Source organism: Aythya ferina (assembly GCF_964211825.1).
Source record: "Aythya ferina genome assembly, chromosome: 28".
Classification (NCBI taxonomy): domain Eukaryota; kingdom Metazoa; phylum Chordata; class Aves; order Anseriformes; family Anatidae; genus Aythya; species Aythya ferina.
In genome coordinates this window covers 779,245-799,136 of record NC_140325.1, presented here as the reverse complement: position 1 = coordinate 799,136, position 19,892 = coordinate 779,245, and the positions used below count along the sequence as shown (strand labels likewise).

Here is a 19,892-nt window from a genome sequence, read left to right as displayed (position 1 = left end):
GCAGCTGACCTCCTCTGCAGCTGTAGCACAGGTGGAAATGGGGAAGAGGCTGGAGAGATGCACCTCTGCTCTGCTGGAGCTCTGCCTGCAGAAGACATGCTCCATGCCTTGGACCCATGGCCATGAGGGCAGAGGCTCTTCTGGGTGGGAGAGGAGGCAAGGGGGCATGCTCAGAGGAAGGGGTCTGCACTGAAAGGAAAAAATATGGACTTTTCTGATGAATTCTCCCTCTGACGAGATTTCTTATAAACTATCCCCTCATTCCTTGATCATATCCCTGATGCCCGAAGGTTTAACTTCTGGGAGCTGTTTTCCTATCGTTTTCCTGTTTCTGCTCACAGCCTCATCCAAATCTGTGCACAGAAATCTTTGCCCTTCATAAACCTGCCAGTATGCAAGAGACTGCCTAGGTACTTGTGCATCCTTGCAGGTGGAAAACTGTCAGAAAGCCCAGATGGGTTCAGCAAAGTTGATGTTTCTTTCAATATGAAGACGAGAAGGTACAAAATATGTACCTAATATGTACCTAGTATGAAGATATGAAGGCACATTTGGGGTAGCTCACAAACATACCGATCATCAAAATTACAGTTCAGGAGTCTCAGCAATGTGCTCATATTTACAGCTCCTATTCCATTTCTTCCTGCTTCGGCTCCCATCCAGTAGAGTAGGTAACTGAAAAGAGGGCAGAAAATCCCTGTTTTGACCTTACTTGCTTAGAAAAATTGCTTAGGAAATGCCCTTGATGTACAATGGAACTGTGAGCAGGCTGCCCCAGGCAGCAGCCTCCCGACAGCAGCAAGACCCTGCCCTGCCGGGGGGAGCTCCTTCGACCTGCAGCTTCTACCCACAGTGCCCTGGGCAGCTCCCCGGGCAGGCTGAGTTCTGAGACTGGCAGGCAGCAGAGGCCCTGCCCCAGCACACAGCCCCTGGGACACAGCAGGGACCCTGCTCTGCACCACAGCCCTGGGCACCCCTGCCTGTACCCCCAGCTTCTCCTTCCTCCAGGAACTGTGGCTGCACTGCCCTCCAGCCAGAGACTTACCGGGTTCAGGGCTGGGAAGTGTTCTCCCCCAGTGAGCGCTGTGCATCCTGCCACTTCTGCCTGCCTTTAAGCACTGTGTCTCTGCAGGCAGTGCCCCCAGCCCTGCTGCGCTATGCAGAAGAGCTGCTCCTGGGCAGAGCTGTCTCCCTGAAGCTCTGCCCACTTGCCAGGAGCTCCCCTTGGGCCCAGGAGCCCGGCCCAGCTCATCAGCAGAGGCCCAGCCCAAGGCCTCCCTTGCTCTGTCCCCCACCAGGCTCCCTCTACATGGCCGTGGGGCTGTAGGGGAACCTGCTGGGAAACAGCCTGAAGGAATCCCTGAGGTTCCTTCCGTCCTCTGGGCACACACACTTCTTCACAGCAGGCTCATTTCAATTAGTGAAAAAAATAATCATCTGTAACAATCACCTCTTCTCATCCCAGTTGATGATGGGACACACAGACATGGTCATGGAAGTAACTCCTTTAACCCCCTGCTTAAGGAAGGCATTCAGCAGAGTCACTCTAGGCATCTCATCCTGGGTTTTTGTCCTGGGGCTAGAATGGGACCCACCTCCCTCCCATGCCTGACAGAAACCCATAGGACCTGGGATTTCTCTGCATGCAATTTAGGTGTGCATAACATGGGCGATGCATGGAAAAGACTCCACAACCATAGGGTTGTAAAGTAGGTATACTTTATCAGATCAAGCTATTCCAAAATATCGAAAGGCAGTCAGGTGGGGCAGAAGGCTGGCCTGGCTGACCAGGGATCTTCTACTGGTGCTTAGACGGAAAAAGAAAGTGTACGACTGCTGGAAGGAGGGTCAGGTGATGAGGAAGGAATACAGGGATGCTCTTTGTGTTTGTAGGGAGAAAATTCGTGGGGCCAAAGCCCAACTAGAGTTGAAGCTGGCCATGTCTGTGGGAGACAATAAAAAAGTTTTTTTTTTTTAGATACATTAACAGAAAAAGGAGAACCAAAAAAAAAAATAGGTCCACTACTTGACGGGTAAGGTCTCCTCACAGACAATGACATAGGCAAAGCAAAGACGTTTAATGCCTTTTTCACCTCTGTCTTCAATGATGATGATGGGCTTCAGGACCCTGGGTGCCCTGAGCAGGAGGACCATGATGGTGGGAATGACAAACTCCCAACCGACCCTGAACGTGTGCGGGATTTGCTTCTCCACCTGGATCCATACAAGTCCATGGATCCGGATGGGATCCATCCTAGGGTGCTTAAAGAGCTGGCTGATGTCACCTCTCTCAATTATTTTTCAATGATCTTGGGAATCTGGAGAGGTCCCAGTAGACTGGAAGCTGGCAAATGTTGTCTCAGTTTTCAAGAAGGGTAAGAAAGACCCTAGCAATTACAGGTCTGTCAGTCTCATGTCAGTGCCTGGTAAAATTATGGAGAAGATTATCCTTGAAGTTATTGAGACACACCTGGGGGACAATGCAGTCATTGGTCCCAGTTCATGAGGGGTAGGGCCTGCTTAACAAATTCGATTTCCTTTTATGATAAGATCACCCATCTAGTTGACCAAGGGAAACCAGCTGATGTGATATTTTGGGACTTCAGCAAGGCTTTTGACACGGTTTCCCATAGGATCCTACTGGACAAAATGTCCAGCATACAACTTAACAAAAACATCATACGATGGGTGAGCAATTGGCTGACGGGCAGGGCTCAAAGGGTTGTGGTAAATGGGGCCACATCTGGCTGGCGGATGGTCACTAGTGGGGTCCCTCAAGGCTCCATTTTAGGGCCAGTCCTCTTCAATGTCTTTATAAATGATTTGGAGGTAGGACTAGAAGGTGTTTTGAGCAAATTTGCCAATGACACCAAACTTGGAGGAGTTGCGGACTCTGATGAGGGTGGAAAGGCTTTGCAAAGAGATCTAGACAGATTGGAGAGCTGGGCGATCACCAACCACATGAAGTTTAACAAAAGAAAGTGCCGGGTCCTGCACCTGGGACGGGGCAACCCTGGCTATACGTACAGACTTTTTGATGAGATGCTGGAGAGCAGCCCTGGAGAGAGGGATCTGGGGGTTGTGAGGAATGTTTTAACAATTCGTGTCCATAAAGAACAATTCTGTTTGAATCCTGTCTGCCTCTGGGCCCTGCACTGGCAATTCAATTCTTGAACCACAGCTGCAGTGTGTCCCAGTCTCCCCCTCATTCTAGTCAATTTATCACTTCTTAAAGTTATGAACCTGTTTGCTTTTGTTATTCCGGACTTCTGTTTCTAACACTGCTATAGATGTGTCTGTGAATGGCTGGGGAAGAATGTTTTAATTACTCGTGAAGCGTCAAATAAGAAAGCTGTTTGTGTTTGATGTCTGGGAGTTTCAGAACAACTGATAACAACTAGTGACTGTTATGGGATACTATGCGGATCTTTGGTATCTGGTTAGGGGGGGCCGAGAGATAAAGAGGAAGGAGAAAGAAGCTGAAGGGCGGCTGGGAGACAAGACTTGAAGAAGATGTTCCATAAACTTGGGATGGTGCCCAGTAAGTACAAAGGGGGAGAGGAAGACTGCGAGCCTTCAGCATGGAAGACCCCTAGAGACCCCCAGAAGAGACCCCAGAGGAGACTGCGCATGCTCCAGTAGGAGGGACTGCACCCCGGAAGCTAATTTTAATAATCTATTTTTTTAGAAGTAGTAATGAATATGTATTAGTCTAGGAGCATAAAAATCAGCTGCTTGATGTAACTGGTGTGCGTCCTGGTGGAGCGGAGACTCCCGGTGCACCCAGCACTGTTTGCTTACCTCTATTCCTTTATATTCTTTCAATAAATCCTATTTTTTTATTTAATCCTAATTTGAATCCTGAGCCATTTATAACAGGGTTGTGGTTGACAACAAGTTGAATATGAGCCAGCAGTGCGCCCTGGCAGCCAGGAAGGCCAACCGTATCCTGGGGTGCATCAAGCACAGCATTGCTAGTCGGTCGAGGGAGGTGATTGTCCTGCTCTACTCTGCGCTGGTGCAGCCTCACCTCGAGTACTGTGTGCAGTTCTGGGCACCACAGTACAAGAAGGACATTAAACTGTTGGAGAGTGTTCAGAGGAGGGCAACGAAGATGGTGAAGGGCCTAGAGGGGAAGATGTATGAGGAGTGGCTGAGGGCACTGGGCCTGTTCAGCCTGGAGAAGAGGAGGCTGACGGGGGACCTCATCGAGGTCTACAACTTCCTCGTGGTGGGGAGTGGAGAGGCAGGTGACCTATTCTCTGTAAACACCAGTGACAGGACCTGCAGGTATGGTGTTAAGCTGAGGCAGAGGAAGTTTAGATGGACATCAGGAAGAGGTTCTTCACCAAGAGGGTGGTTGCACACTGGAACAGGCTCCCCAGGGACGTGGTCACTGCACCAAGCCCGTCTGAATTTAAAAAGCGCTTGGACTGTGCACTTAGTCACATGGTCTAAACTTTTGGGCAGACCTGTGCGGTGCCAGGAGTTGGACTTGATGATCCTTATGGGTCCCTTCCAACTCAGGATATTCTATGATCCCATGATTTATTGCGGTGCACTGGGTGCACTGGGAATAGGTTCCTTCAAAAAGTGCAGACCTGCCTGGTCATCTCTCACAATTTCATACATGTATACTGTTATATGTTACATGAGCTCTAATACATATTCATTAATTTCCCCCAAAAGGTGGACCTCTTCCAAGTACTCATTTCCATACTCCCCGCCCTTAGCTCCTTCCGGTTGTGCCTGCACAGTGTAGCCCAGTGCTCGTGGGCAGGGGTCTTTCAGGATGAAGGCAACAAGGAAGAGGAGGTTAAACTTTTTACCTTTCTGGACTTTGACCTGCTGTTGGACAGTATTTAGAAGTTTTGTGTTTATCTTTGCCTTGTTTCCTGCCAACAAGTTGTTCATCCTTCCCTGACAAGATGTTTGTTCTTCCCTCATCCATTGGCCTTGAGTGATATCTTCGTTTTTACATCTGCTTCTAGTAAGGTTCACATCTACATCCCTATAATTAGGATATTTGTAGGTTCTCATCCACATCCCCGATAATTAGGATATTTTACCGTATATATGGCTAAATATTAATTTGGATAAGTTTTAGCACCTTCCCCATCTCCATTCCCCCCTTTTCTTCTAAATTAAGTAAATTCTTTTACTTACTACTTATTCTTGGCCTCCTCTCTATACCTATTTGTAAGCACATATTCCTCTGAAAGATTGTAATATTAGGCAAATAAGTATTCTGAAAAATAACAGAACCACACGCGTAGTAAGCAATTGTTTTAACCATGTCAAATTTGGTAACCAATGGGTTAGTTTTTCTGATAATTCAGTAAACGCAAGGGAGGTGTCATCTCGTGACACCTCATGCAATAAGTGAGTATGTTTCCGCATCTCCTTTAAATCAGTTTCTACTCTTTGGAATTGATCAATATATGTACAGAAACTCTGATTTATTACAGTGCACACTCCCCCTTCCTTTGCTGTTAATAAATCTAATGCCATTCAGTTTTGTAAAACCACCTTATGGAGAGATGAGACTTCTACCTGTAGTGCTTTTATTGCATCTGTGGTGGAATTCTTTATCTGTTCTAATTCAGCTGAAATATTTACTATTGCCTTTTCCAATTAGCTTACTCCTAAACTAGGAATTAATCATCTAATGAAACTATGGTATCCTGTAGGCTTTTCTACCAAAGGATTCGGTGGGATTTCTCGAGTTATGCGTTTCCATGGGGACCTTAAGATTCCCGTAGGTACTGCAGGCCCATTATAAAAAGAATTTGGAGATGCCAAATGTAAACATACAATGTGGAGGCGCTCTGGAAGATGGGGCAGAAGAAGAGTGAGCCTTCTGGTCCCATGGGTGGGATAACACCTGAGATTACCCCAGGATTAATGGTAAACAATTGGAATAATATCCCTTCTAGGCGGGGTAGGGATTAAAGTAAAATATAATACGTCAATGTGCTGGAGTTTGAAGTGGTAAACAGGTTTGAGGAAACCACATTTACTGGTCTGTATTTGGGTCTTTTGAGGGTTGGCTTGTCAGGATGATTGGTTCGGAAACTCGACCCAGTTTTTACCCTCAAAAAGAAAAAGGAGGGGATGGGAGGATAGGAGGTGCAACTCGGGAATTAGAGATCCCAGCCCCACTGCCTCCCTATATTCCACCACCACCATTTGCAGCCCCTTTGACTCCTGGGTTTCCTAACCCGCGACCCCAGGGAGATGCCAATAGTGATTCTGACTCTAACACTCAGGGACCAGTATCTAGGATTCAGGCAAAAGCCAACAAACAGCAGCCTGAGAAATGAAAGAGGGGGTTGCATTTACTCATAGAGACAGCAAAGGGTGGACCACAACGGGAAGGGCAGAAAGGAGTCAACTATAGGAAAGGGTTGACCTGTTTTTACTGCAATAAGAGAGGTCATATGAAAAGAGAGTGTCAATGAAAAATAAAGAATGAAAAGAAGTGTCAGGAAGACTAGGGGAGTCAGGGGCCCTGTTTGCTGGGGACCCGGAAAAAGCCTGTTATATATGGAGTGGTAATTCGTGTCGAGAAAACGGTTGATATTAAAAAAGAAAGGGGAGATTTGGGAATGCGGCCATGGGGGTTGGAAAGCCCCGTGGTTGAGATAACATTAGACTCTTAATGATGAGGCCATCAGGAATATAAAACAGTTTAGAGGGAACAAAGACGGGTGATTCAGGAGACTCCATGCAGTCTCCAGTTTCTTGTTCTCCGGATGGTTCTCTTGTTCTCCAGCCATTAAGGCATAGATGTTTCTGGGTGTTTGCTGTTGTTGTTACATTCAAAGTTGTCTGACCAATGAAAAGTTGTTTGGAAAAGAACTGCTGTGGAGAGAAGGGTGTAAGAGGGGAGCCTGCCATTAAGATAAAAAACAAGGCAGCACGATGAAGTTACATCAATAAAGAAGCAGGAAAAAGAAGTGAAGAGGAACAGGCTGGCAGAATGGAGACCAGGACGGGAGCAGGCACATTGATTGCCTCACGAAGACAGGTTCGGCCAGACTCAGCAAACCGCTCAGAGAAGCTCGTACAGAAAGTCGCTGGAAATAGGCGCACCGGAGCTGGAGAGAAGCTCGAGCTGAGAGAAGCAGACCTGTGCACGCAACTGCCTCTCGCTGGTAAGCAGTTGCGCATTATGGGGAATCATACTTCCTTAGGAACAAAGACTGTCCTGGTAACCTTACAGCTTATTCTCCTTATTAACAATTGGACAGTTTATGAGCCTGAAATATGGGACCAAACTGAGGTCAAGGTGTGGGACTCTGCAACTAAAAACAAGGTTGCAGTGGGATTGCTCGGCACCTGGCGAGCAATATCTGAGGCCTTGAAGAGCCATGTGGAGCCACAATCACAAATGTGTGGCTTGCCAGATAGTGAGGGAGCTGTGGGCTCCTTTACTGATCCGACTGCTACGCCATGGCCATGGGCCCCTCTGCTACTACAGCCATCAAAGGCCTTTGCTGTTATGCCCCCTGTTGACCTGAACGTGCCTTTTGATCCAGGCCTGTTGGCCTTGAAAAGGAGATGGATATGCTTTTCTTCGATCTGGGAAGAACAGGATACATAAGGCCTGAAGACTGAGTTGCTTGACAACTTAAAGCAAGACATATTGTTCAATGGAAAATGGAGACTTGTATGTAATCAAGAAAAGGAGTGGAAAATGGAGACTGTTGAGTCATGGAACTTGGAGGATTGTTTGTTACCTTTTCTGATCGTACATATGTATAGGCATACTTGCATTTAGTATGTAAAGCAATGTTCTGTATATTTAGAATGTTTGATGTTTGTGTGTGCGTCTTGGTGGAGCGTAGACTCCCTGCAAACCCAGCGCTGTTTACTTGCCTTTTATACCTTTTAGAAATACTTATTTCATAAATATTACAAAATTCAGATTGAGTTGAGACCTCATTTATAACACCAAGATATAAAAAGGGACCCTGGCGGGGGTGAGGTGTGCGCCGTTGGCGGAGCAGAGACTCCCCGGCCGCCCAGTGCTGTTTTTATTGCTGTTTGCTTACTTAATAAATTCCTTTATATGATTAATACAATGCTCTCTGAAAATTAATTAAGGGGGCAACTTATAACACCAGACATCCCCCTATACAATGACCCTTCCAATTAGCTGGTAAATTCTTCCTTGCCCTCCCATCACCACATAGCCATCATACCCTATTCATTAATTTGCACCCACTTTCCGAAGATCCGTCCACTCCAGAGTCCTTATCTAGGTCTCATGCTTCTTAGATAGTAATATTACAAAACGACCTTAAATTGGCTAGATTATATTCACCTACATTTGCCGTTTTTGAACAGTCAGGTTCCTGACCAAAACTAAGCCCCAGATCACGCAAGATCTTTTGTTCACTGCTATCATTGTCCCCATTACATCGACTTTTAACAGTAACATTTCCCCATGCTTGTAAAGTAAATTTTGGTCCCTCAGGGAGGGTATAATTTACCCTTTCCATTCCCCAACATTTAGAGGACCACATCTGATTATTATATAATGCATTAGTCTAATTTCCTGAGGGTATCCCATATATCGGAATTTTCATATTGCCCCTCGGGAGTGCAGTACGTATCCAACAGTCAGATAAATTTAAGGATCGGGCCACTCTTTTGGTTATGTTTACATACAAGTTTTCCTTTCATGCTTGAGCTGATACAATAATTGCAAAGAAAGCCCCAAATCTATACATGTTGCCTTTTCAATTTCAACTTATTTGGTCCCGTCATCTCAAGTGTCCATGGACCTTTTGTTGACTTCTTGATTCTCGTGTGGTGAATCCAAGCAGGTTGTTCTTTAATTTTTACTGAGGTGTATGACATAAGCAGCACCTGAAAGGGTCCTTCCCATTGGGGTTCTGGAGTCTTTTCTGCAAGATACTTTACATATATATAATCTTCAGGTTGTACATTGTGTATAGGTCTATCCAAACCCCTACTCTGGGTTCCAGATACATATTTTCCTATTTTGTCTAGTTGTTTCCCTAATGTCAGCATATGGGAGGTCATAATTTCGTCTCCTGCTTGTGCAGACATCCCCTTCTGTATTCTGTAGAGTCATCCATACAGGATTTCAAAAGGGCTCGTTCCCTCCTTTACTCTTGGCCTTATTCGTCTGCGTAAGAGAGCCAGAGGAAGAGACAGAGGCCAGGCCAGATTAGCTTCCTGTCTCAACTTTACAATCTGTTGTTTGATCAAGTGGTTCATCTTTTCTACCTGGCCACTTGACTGAGGTCGGTATGAGGTATGAAGTTGCCAGTCTATACCTAGACAGTGGGTGATTTGTTGCACTATTCTTGAAATTAAATGTGGTCCCCTGTCAGAGGATATAGTAGCTGGTACCCCAAAACCTGGTATTATTTCCTGTATAAATATTATTACCACCTCCCTAGCCTTGGCTATTCTGGTAGGAAACGCCTCTGGCCAACCTGAAAGGGTGTCAGTTAATACCAACATATATTGGTACCTCCCTTTTCTTGGGAGTTCCAAAAAATCAATCTGCCATTGTTGTCCAGGCCCTTCCTCTTTCCAATTTAGCCTATCTCTAATTTTGGAGTATTTTTGGGATTAGTCTGGAGGCAAAGGTCACACTGCTGAGTCACTTGTCTCACAGTGGTATATAGATTCCTTGCTACAATTTCTCTGATCAAATGTTTATATAAGGCTTCTGCACCCCAATGCCTCTTTCTATGTTCCTCTCATCATATAAGAGGAAATAATTATTTTCCCTTGGGAGGTAAGAGCCCACCCACCCTTCCTTATTATAGGAACCTTCTAGATCAGTAATTAATTTCTGATCTTCCTTTGTATATTTAGGCTTACCTTCTAGGGAGATTTGCCCATCGGGGACCAGAGCCCCTTCTGTTCTTACCTGCTTTTAGCTGCCTGTTTTGCCTCTCTGTCTGCCAGCTCATTTCCTCTTTACAATTCTGAGTTTACTTTCTGGTTTGCTTTGATGTGCATGATTGCCACTTTCTCAGGGAGCTGAACTGCTTCCAACATCTTTTGGAATCTCTTCTCTTTCCAAGTCACTCCATGCTCTTGTACAACCCCAAAGGCATATTTTAAGTCTGTATAGATATTCTTGGTTTTGCCTTGGGCCAATTCCAACACGTGGGTCAGAGCAATTATTTCCACCTTTTGTGCAGAAGTGTTTGCAGGTAAAGGCCCGGAGTCTATTACCTCTTTGCAAGTGGTAACTGCATACCCAGCATGTCGTTTTCCGCTGATGACGTTGCTTCTCCCATCAGTGAACCACTTTTCTGTGTTTTCCATAGGACTTAGATCCATTAGGTCTTTCATGTCTGGATGGCATGAATATATCGCTTCGATGCTTTCCAGGCAGTCGTGATGCACTGGTTCCCCTGTGTTCCCACTGAAAAAGGAATCTGGATTGACAATGTTACTGACTACAGTTTCCACATCATCCTGTTCTACCATTGTAGCCTGATATTTCAAAAATCTTTCTGGGGAGAGGCAATGTCCACCTTTTGCTTCCAGTACTGCAGATACCATATGGGACACTAACATAGTCATTTTCTAGCCTAATGTGAATTTTCAGGCCTTCTAGATGTACTCCTTTAGTACTATGGCCGCAACCACTCACAAGCATCCAGGCCACCCTTTGCAGTTGTGTTCAATTGTTTGGAAAAATAGGCAACTGCTCTATGGTATGGGCCCATTTTACCATATATGCAGCTAAATATTAATTCAGATAAATTTTAGCATCTTCCCTATCTCATTAGCATCTTCCCTGTCTCAGGATGACTGTGCCATGGTGAGACGTGTTTCCAGTGGGCCGTCTACCAGACACAGTAATGAATACTATGAGAAGGACTAGAGGGGTCCTGCTTCCAGCCAGGGGAAAGTGGGGAGGAAAGGAACAATCAGGTTTACTGGATTGTGTATATTTAATGGCCTGGCACATCAGACCCACAAATGTATCAGGCTCTACTGGACATCGGTGCACAGTGTACCTAATGCCATCAAGCTAAAAAGAGGTAGAACCCACCTGTATTTCTGGAGTGACAGAGGGATCCCAAGAGTTGACTGTATTGGAGGCTGAAGTGAGTCTAACTGGGAAGGAATGGCAAAAGAACCCCATTGGGACTAGCCCGGAGGCTATGTGCATCCTTGGCATAGACTACTTCAGGAGAGGGTACTTCAAAGGTCCAAAAGGGCACCACCGGTGGGGCTTTGGCATAGGTGCCTTGGAGACAGAGAACATTAAAGAGTTGTCTACCTTACCTTGCTTGGTCTTCCACAGAGTCCTTCTGTTGTGAGTTTGCTGAGGGCTGAAGAACAACAGGTGCCAGTGGCTGCCATGGTGGCGCACCTGAGGCAGCGTCATGCTAACCGAGACTCCCTGATTGCCATCTATGAGCTGGTTCATTGACTGGAGACCCAGTGTGTAGATGTAGAACTTAGTAGCAAGGTTTAGTGATCGACTTGTCAGTACTAAGTTAAAGTTGCATGATCTGGGTTACACATCCTTGAGTAGTGTAAGGCACAATGCAATTCTTTTTGCCTTCTGCATCTATAGCACAGGAAGTATGACTTTGCCCTACTCTACTGACTGGACAGGTCTTTTCACATTACTCAATTTAGTTTTCCATAGCTGGAAGGGGACAATTTCCCAAAAGAGGCCAAGCTCATGGGTACAGCTACAGCCACTTGAAGATATATTTTATTTAGTTTTCATCCTGAGTTTTCCACAGAAGACCCAAGATAGTCTACTAAGATTCAGGCTGAATTTCTCAGGTTCCAATGGTCATTCCAACTTATTTATTTATTTATTTATTTTTAATTTAATTTAATTTAATTTAATTTAATTTAATATTTTATTTTATTTCCCCCCCCCCCCCAAAGAATCCCTGACTTATCTTATAAAGGGCTTCATGTGCTGTGCTGTGCTGTGCTGTGGTTACAGGGATGAAGACTACTGCTGGCAGTGGAGTTGTCAGACCTCCAGAGTCTGCTTTTCCTCCCAATGCGGCTCTCCAGAGAAGTCACCCTAGATCTATAGCAAAAGGGGAATGATGCTCAAAATTGAAATGCAGCAAAATTTACCCTTTAAAATGAGAAAAGATTTGTATTAGGTGTTTTTTGAAATGTCCTTCCTTAACTATACCATATAAGCTCTGCAGTTAGCTGTACAAGCCATGAAGGTGTGATGAAAACTATGGAAGAGATGTTAGGAGTTTCTTCATTTGAATGAGTTCTGCCATGTATTTTGGTGCTGAGTATATGAAGATCAGGTATTGAGAGGAGAATGATGCAGTTGCTTGGAGGCCGTGATTACAGACAGGCAAAGGCACTGTGCTGAGAAAGGTCTTGGTTGGTTTTAGTGAAGCAGAAGGACCAAGGCCTGGCTGCATATACTGGGAGGGCAGATCCTGCACCCCATACCTGGCTTAGGGCTCTTCCTGGGGACTGTGGGATGTGGTGGGCAGTGTGATGCCATGAGAAGAACACGATTAAAACATGACTGTTTTAAGTCAGTGTTACAGCAGAATCAAAATTGCCTGAACCTTCTAACCTCACAGAAATCATTAATTTCTGCTAGCCAAGCTCCTCTTCCCTCCCTCAAATCTCACATCTCTCCTGGCTAGGCTTCTCCTGACTACCCCATATCAGTTATCATCTTAGGGCAGTTTTCTGATGGCTTTCATGATCTCAAAGTATTTGTCTCATCTCTGTTGTCTACTCCATTCCTGAGACAGATGCAGCACCTAAGCCAGGATAGAAAAGGCTGTAGGAGCACCCTGTACAATGTGCCCAGCAGCTCTTTTACCCCCCCAAAATTTTGTTTCCTGCCTCCAACTTTTGGATATAGAATGGATCTTGTGCACCCAGGGTATCTATTTCCAAACCCTCATGTAGGCTTCAGTTTGCCTGGGCATCTTGGAGGCAGTGGCCACTTCTGTGTAGAAAACTGAAAGCAGTCCTGAAGGATGACTTCAGGCAAAAGCTGAAACCTCTGACATGACAACACCTATCCAAGACCTCTTTCTCTATGGGGCTTACCCGGTACTTAGAAAGAGCGGATGTCACAAACTGCATGCACAGCAAGTTACTTCTGCTTGCCTTTCAGGCACATTCTCAGATGTGAGCCTAAAGGCACAGATCCCAGACAGGAGTCAAGGGATGACCTGTTGGCTACTTCAGAAAGAAGTCACTTCAAAGGCCGTTTAACAGCCATTCACTTCCTACAGGACTTAAGAATTTCTGAGGCACCACTGAACTCATAATACCACACCTAAAAATCACCCCCTTTTGGCCCAGGACCTGCCCAGCTAGAAGTAAGCTGGTTGTGATCCTTCAAGCCCATGGCACTGCTGCTGAACTCCCAGCCTCTCTGCTGCATGGGAGCCAGTTCCATGCCAGTCCAGTGAGGTGCTAGGGCAGGAGGGACCTTGCAGTCAGTGTTCCAGCCCCGTGCCTGTTGGCGGTCTCTCAGCTCCTTGCGCGCAGAGAGGATCACACTCACATCCAGAAGCCATGTGCTGAAGCTGTCCTAGAAGACACTCAGGGAAGTGCCCTCCCAGCCCCAGCCCCAGCCCCATCTGGTGGTGCTGCTCTGCAGAGAGAGGGGGCTGTGGTACCCGGGACAAGGGGGCACTCTGCAGGGCTGTGCTGGGCAGGCTGGGAGGCAGAACCAGCTCATGGGGTCACTGCCATTGCCCCAGGGCTGCAACGAATCACTCACCAGACTCCTTTGCTGGGGCTGCTGCATGCCCTGGGGCAGCAGAGCTCTCCTCTGCCTGCTCACGCCAGATTAAGCACTTGAACTCTGGTCAGTCCACCTTGGACAGGCTCACACTCTTTTGGCTCCATTCACTGCTGTCTCCTGGGCTCACGCTGCCCCTGCAGATGTCCCCACATGCTCTGCACACACCACTCTTGCTCATAGGTCCCACATGTCTCTCCAATCCTTCTCTCTTCCCCCGCAGTAGTGGCACCTCACCACAGCAGGTTGGTGCATCTCCAGGCTCAGGGGTCTTTCCAGAGGGCCTGCTGAGCACAGCCTAGCCATCCCTCACTGTGGGCAAGCCCCTTCTCCCAGGCTGAGGCACACATGCAAGATGGACACTTCTCCATCAGCCCTGCTTCATGCAGGGCTCTTCAGCCCAGTCCCAGTCCTCGTCGTCCTACTCCACCCCCAGACATCTGCTAAAGCCCTGAAATTCCTTGTTTCTCACAGCCAATACACAAGTCTTTCTCCTGGCCTTCCCCACTGCCCAGCATTGCCTCAGCTGGTACTCAGTAGCATGGTCCTCAGCAATAAATATTGGGATTATCTTTTGAAGACAGGGTAGAAATTTCTCTGAGGCTGTCTGCAGAGACTATTAAGTAATGCATATTCATTATTTTGGGGGGTTGATTTATTTTTGAAAATAAGCACAAGGCTGGAAAATAAACACAAATGCTTGGCCAGATCATGGGGAGTGTCTAAGAGCACAAAAGACAGGTGAGTACAGCTCCATATCTGGCTCTCGGTCTTGGTTCTGCCCTTGGTCCCTCACAGACCACCCTAGTACTTTCAGCCTGCGTCCTTCACTCCATGACGAACCCCAGAATACAGAAGAGCAACCCCTTGGCTCTATTCCTGATAGCAAGCATTTGGAGAAGGTGTTGAGACTTATGGATTTGCCTTGAGCAGCCCCTTTTGTTACTGTGGTGCCAGCAGGGAGGCCAGCTATGACCCAGAGCTGCACATTGCCTGCTGCCTCCTGCAGCCACAGGGCTGTCACCGTTGAGACAACAGGACTGTCATCAAGGTATATGAGACCTCAGGGCTAACCCAAACAGAAGAGCACAACATTGCCACGTCCTGCTGCTGGCCATGGCCATGGCTCCAGGGAAGCAGTAGCCCTGACCCGAAGGCAGCAGAAAGGCAGAGCCCAGTGGGCAGTGAAGGGCAGCCCCGAGGGCCACCAGAGCTGCTCCTCCATATGGCAGCTGGGCTCTTGGCCCTGAGCGCGTCTTGCACGCTGGGGCTGCTCCCCCAGCTCTAGAGGAGATGGGAAGAGATGCCAGGTGAGATCAAGGAATTTCTGATAGCTTCCTCATTGGGTTTATCTACACAGGAAGCAGTGTTAGATCAGGAAATAATTAACCTGTAAGAGGCTAAGAATAATTTTATATAAATCAGAAAAGCATATACAGGAAATAATAGTACAGATAGATAATATTTAAAAAGTATGTAATTTTTTTCAGAGTACATCTGGCATTTCTGATTATAGGCATACTATTATAGGCGAATACGCTGAAGAATTGTGTATTCTACCAGTGTCCTCACTGCATCCCTTAGTTCCTGGTTTCTCATGCTGTAGATGAGAGGGTTCACTGCTGGAGGCACCACCGAGTACAGAACTGCCACCACCAGGTCCAGGTATGGGGAAGAGATGGAGGAGGGCTTCAGGTAGGCAAACATGGCAGTGCTGGTAAACAGGGAGACCACGGCCAGGTGAGGGAGGCACATGGAAAAGGCTTTGTGCTGGCCCTGCTCAGAGGGGACCCTCAGCACTACCCTGAAGATCTGAATATAGGAAATAACAATGAAAACAGAACAACCAAATAATACAGAAATACTAAATACAACTACTCCAAATTCCCTGAGGTAGGCACCTGAGCAGGAGAGCTTGAGGATCTGGGGGATTTCACAGAAGAACTGGTCCACAGCATTGCCTTGGCAGAGGGGCAGGGAAAATGTGTTGGCTGTGTGCAGGACAGCATTGAGAAAGCCACTGCCCCAGGCAGCTGCTGCCATCTGGGCACAAGCTCTGCTGCCTAGGAGGCTCCCGTAGTGCAGGGGCTTGCAGATGGCAACGTAGCGGTCATAGGCCATGACGGTGAGGAGGGAATACTCTGCTACCACAAAGAAGAGTGAAAAGAGGATTTGTGCAGCACATCCTTCATAGGAGATGGCCCTGGTGTCCCACAGGGAATTGGCCATGGCTTTGGGCAGAGTGGTGGAGATGGACCCAAGGTCAAGGAGGGCGAGGTTGAGGAGGAAGAAGTACATGGGGGTGTGGAGGCGGTGGTCGCAGGCTACAGTGGTGAGGATGAGGCCGTTGCCCAGGAGGGCAGCCAGGTAGATGCCCAGGAAGAGCGCTAAGTGCAGGAGCTGCAGCTCCCGCGTGTCTGCGAACGCCAGCAAGAGGAATTCACTCACAGAGCTGCTGTTGGCCATTTGCTGTTTCTGGGCGTGGGGTCCTGCTGAAGGAACAGAAAAACACTGATAGTTTACAACAGAGTTTTCTTGGAAAAAAATATTTCAATTTTTCATGTAAGCCTCTATTTCTCATTTCAGAGGAAAACTCATCACATTTCTCATTTAATCCCTCCCAAACAAATCTCCACTTCCGTTCAGACTTTTGGCAGGTTCCTTTCATGACTTCTGACTGATGCTGCTTACGGGTTTCACTGAGAGCACGGACTCTGTGTGGGCTTTGCGGGAGTCAGCCCTGCCCCAAAGCAAGTTCATATGGTGATTTCTATTTGTCTCTTTCATTCTAGCTGCTCCACCACACCTGAAGGTTGTTTATGAGGCATAAATCCTAAGCATTTCTACTGTACTTAAGTAAACCTTGTGGATCATCAAAGGGACGTTGTCCTTAGTGCAGTGTCCTTTAGAGAGCACATCCAGTCTGTCTGTCAGTCATAGTGTCAACTGTCCTGTGCTGGTGTCTCTTTGGAGAGAAGAATCCAGTCTCAAAGCACACATTTCCAGACACCTCACCCTGTACTCCCCTTTTCCCAAGCACACTGAGGGCTCACTCCAAGTGCATGTGAAACCCCCATCCCCAGCCAGCCTGGGAACAAGAACAGCAGCAGCATGACCAGGTGGAAAAGCCAGGAGGAATGCCAGCGTGCTGCTGCCAGGGGAGGCAAGGCCAGGGAGTGACAGACGGACACTCAGCAGACCCTCCTGTGCTGCAGCTCTGCCTGCAGAGGAGGCAGCTCATGCTCATTGCAAATGCTTTGTGCTCTGCTTTGGCCTGCAGACACCTCCCAAAGACAGGAGGTTTGTAGCTCCTAAAGATCAGCTTAGACCAAACCTTAGAGGACCACAATGTGATGTTGGTGCTGTCTGTGAGATGAGGCTTGGGAAGGTACGTTACACATTTCACCACTGACAGACTGATTTCTCAGTGCAATACTCCAGGAGTTTCAGTCTCCTGTACAAATCTGACAATTCATTACCACAAAACCTGCTCCCCTCCACAGCAGGAATGTGAAAGCACAGATGGCAGAAAAAGCCTTACCCTTCAGATAAATCAAGGCTCGATCTTCCTCTTGAAACGCCCCCTCATAATGTCATTTTCTAAAGCACTGCATAACCAGAGAGAACCATCTGGACATATGTTATATCAGCCATCGGATGTGCCAGATGTAGAAGACCTCTTTGGCAACTGCACCTGCATTGCCCTGCTGCCAGAGACTCACGGTGTCAAGAGCATGCAGATCTGTCCTGCCACACACTGCCCTCTGTTGTTGTGCTCCTCACTGCCTCCAAGCCCTCTCTCCTTCTCTCCTCTCCCTGTGCCACCTGCACTCAGAGCCCCCAGCCCTGCTGTGCTGTGCAGAGGAGCTGCTCCTGGGCAGAGCTGTCTCTCTGCACCGCTGCCCGCTTGCCAGGAGCTCCCCTTGAGCCTAGGAGACTGGCCATCTCAACAGCACAGCACCCAACCATGGCATCACAGAATCATAGAATATCCCGAGTTGGAAAGAACCCATAAGGATCATTGAGTCCAACTCCTGATTGCTTGCTCTGTGCCATTGCGCTCCCTCGAGGTGTCCCCAAGGCCTCAGGGATGACAGTTCCTTAAATCTCTCCTGGGGTGTGGTGTTTGAAACAGACTGAAGTCATCACTGACTGCTTCTCTCTGTAGATGTCAGAGACTGATTTTTTTAAAGTGTGATTTGTGCTGTTGGAGTGTGGTTGTCAAACATGTTGTGCTTTAACCTGTCAGGCACCTCAGCGCCACACAGATGTTAGCTCACACCCACCCCCCAAAAAAGATAATGGGTTGAAATAAAGACAGTTTAAAAGGACAGAAAATGAATATGAAAATGAAATGAATATGAAAATGAAATACTACTAATAAATACTAAGAAATTTAATTTTTATTATTATTGTATGTATAAAGGAAGTGATGCACAATGCAATTGCTCATCACACACTGACCGCTCGCTGCTCAACCTTTCCCCCAGCACGGGTCCCCCTGAACCTGGACAGCCTACATTAGGATCTCCTATGCAGGTCCCTTGACCTTACTTTGTTTTAGGGCAATACAAGTTTTCAGAAGGATTTGGAACATTTGCTTCCCTTTCTCAAATACTTCTTCTGCTGTGCTACCCCACGTAGCGATGTCATCAAGGTATTGCAGGTGTTCAGGAGCTTCCCCCTTTTCTAGAGCAGTCCGGATCAGCTCATGGCAAATGGTAGGGCTGTGTTTCCAGCCCTGGGCCAGTCAATTCCAGGTGGACAGGATGACCTAGCATGTGAAAGCAAAGTGGGGTCTTCACACTGCTGCCAGAGGGATGGAGAAAAATGCATTAGCAATATTAATTGTGGCATAGCGCTTGGCTGCCTTTGACTCCAGTTTGTACTGAATGAAGTTCTAGCATGCCCGGCACAGCAGCACTCAGCGCTGGTGTGATTTCATTCAGGCCACAAAAGTCCAACGTTATCTTCCACTCACCAGTAGAATTTTGCACTATCCATATGAGACTATTAAAGGGTGAGCAAGTGTTGCTGATCATTCCTTGGCTCTCCAGTCAATGAACCAGCTCATGCATGAGAATCAGGGAGTCTCTGTTATTGCAATATTGCCTCAGGCGCACTGTTGTGGTAGCGATTGGCACCTGCCGTTCATTGGCCATCAGCACCTCCACAGCAGCAGGGTCCTGTGAGAGCGTGGGCAAGGTAGACGACTGTTTCCTGTCCTCCTGTCCTCCAAGGCAGCTGTGCCATAAGCCCACCAATACCCTTGTGGACCTTTGAAGTACCCTCTCCTGAAGTAGTCTATGCCAAGGTTGCACAGAGCCTCCAGGCCAGTCCCAATGGGTTGCATTTGCCACTCCTTCCCAGTTGGACTCACTTCAGCCTGGGTTTGATGTGCCAGGCCAATAATCTTCAAAGTCGATTTGAGGATTGTCCCCTTTTGTCACTGATTGTCCCCTTCCTCCCCCTGGCTGGAGGCTGGGTCCCTCCAGTCCTGCTCATAGTATTAATTACGCTGTTGGGAGGACTGCCGCTAGAAACTGGAGCAGCAATTTTCTCAGAAGAACCACTTTTTGCCAATGTTATTTCCTTGCACTTCATGTATGCTTCCTTGCCTCTAGTGTGGAGGTAGATTTTTTGCACCCCAATTTCTCATGACCTTTCCATGGTCACACAGTCAAAACCACAGGGTGACACATAGTATGCACCCACTATATGAATTTTATTGATGCTTACACCTGATAGTTGAGGTATTGGTTAGTGCAGGTGAAGAAGAAGATGTATTCTCTTGTAGTTCTTGCACCTCATGAGAAAGTTTCTCTCAAGACGAAATGTAGGCCCATAGGGAAGAAGAGAGACTTTGTAATGCCATAGTTGCAAATTCTTCCACTGTGGGTTCCTCTTGGTCTTCCCAGGTCATTACTGCCAATGAGCTGGCATATGATGATGGTGTGCTCTGTACAAACTTCTGTCATATGGGTCGTGTGCACTTGACTTCACCTGGATCTCTGGATAGCTCTTTGTTGTCTAGGTTCCTACAAATCGCCTTCAGCATTGTTAATTCCCTCAGGTACTGGATATCCCTCAGCATGTTGGTCCACTTTCCTGGTTGACA

At 47.2% G+C, this 19,892-nt stretch overlaps 1 protein-coding gene across 1 annotated transcript; it reads right to left on the bottom strand.

The window, feature by feature from the left end:
• Window positions 1-15,298: 15,298 nt before the first annotated feature.
• On the bottom strand, window positions 15,299-16,240 carry LOC311424549 (olfactory receptor 14A16-like; the record flags this gene model as incomplete). The annotated part of the gene is made up of 1 exon (XM_084499842.1): window positions 15,299-16,240. The coding sequence occupies one exon, from the start codon at window positions 16,238-16,240 to the stop codon at window positions 15,299-15,301; it is 942 nt and encodes a 313-aa protein (XP_084355968.1).
• Window positions 16,241-19,892: the final 3,652 nt, after the last annotated feature.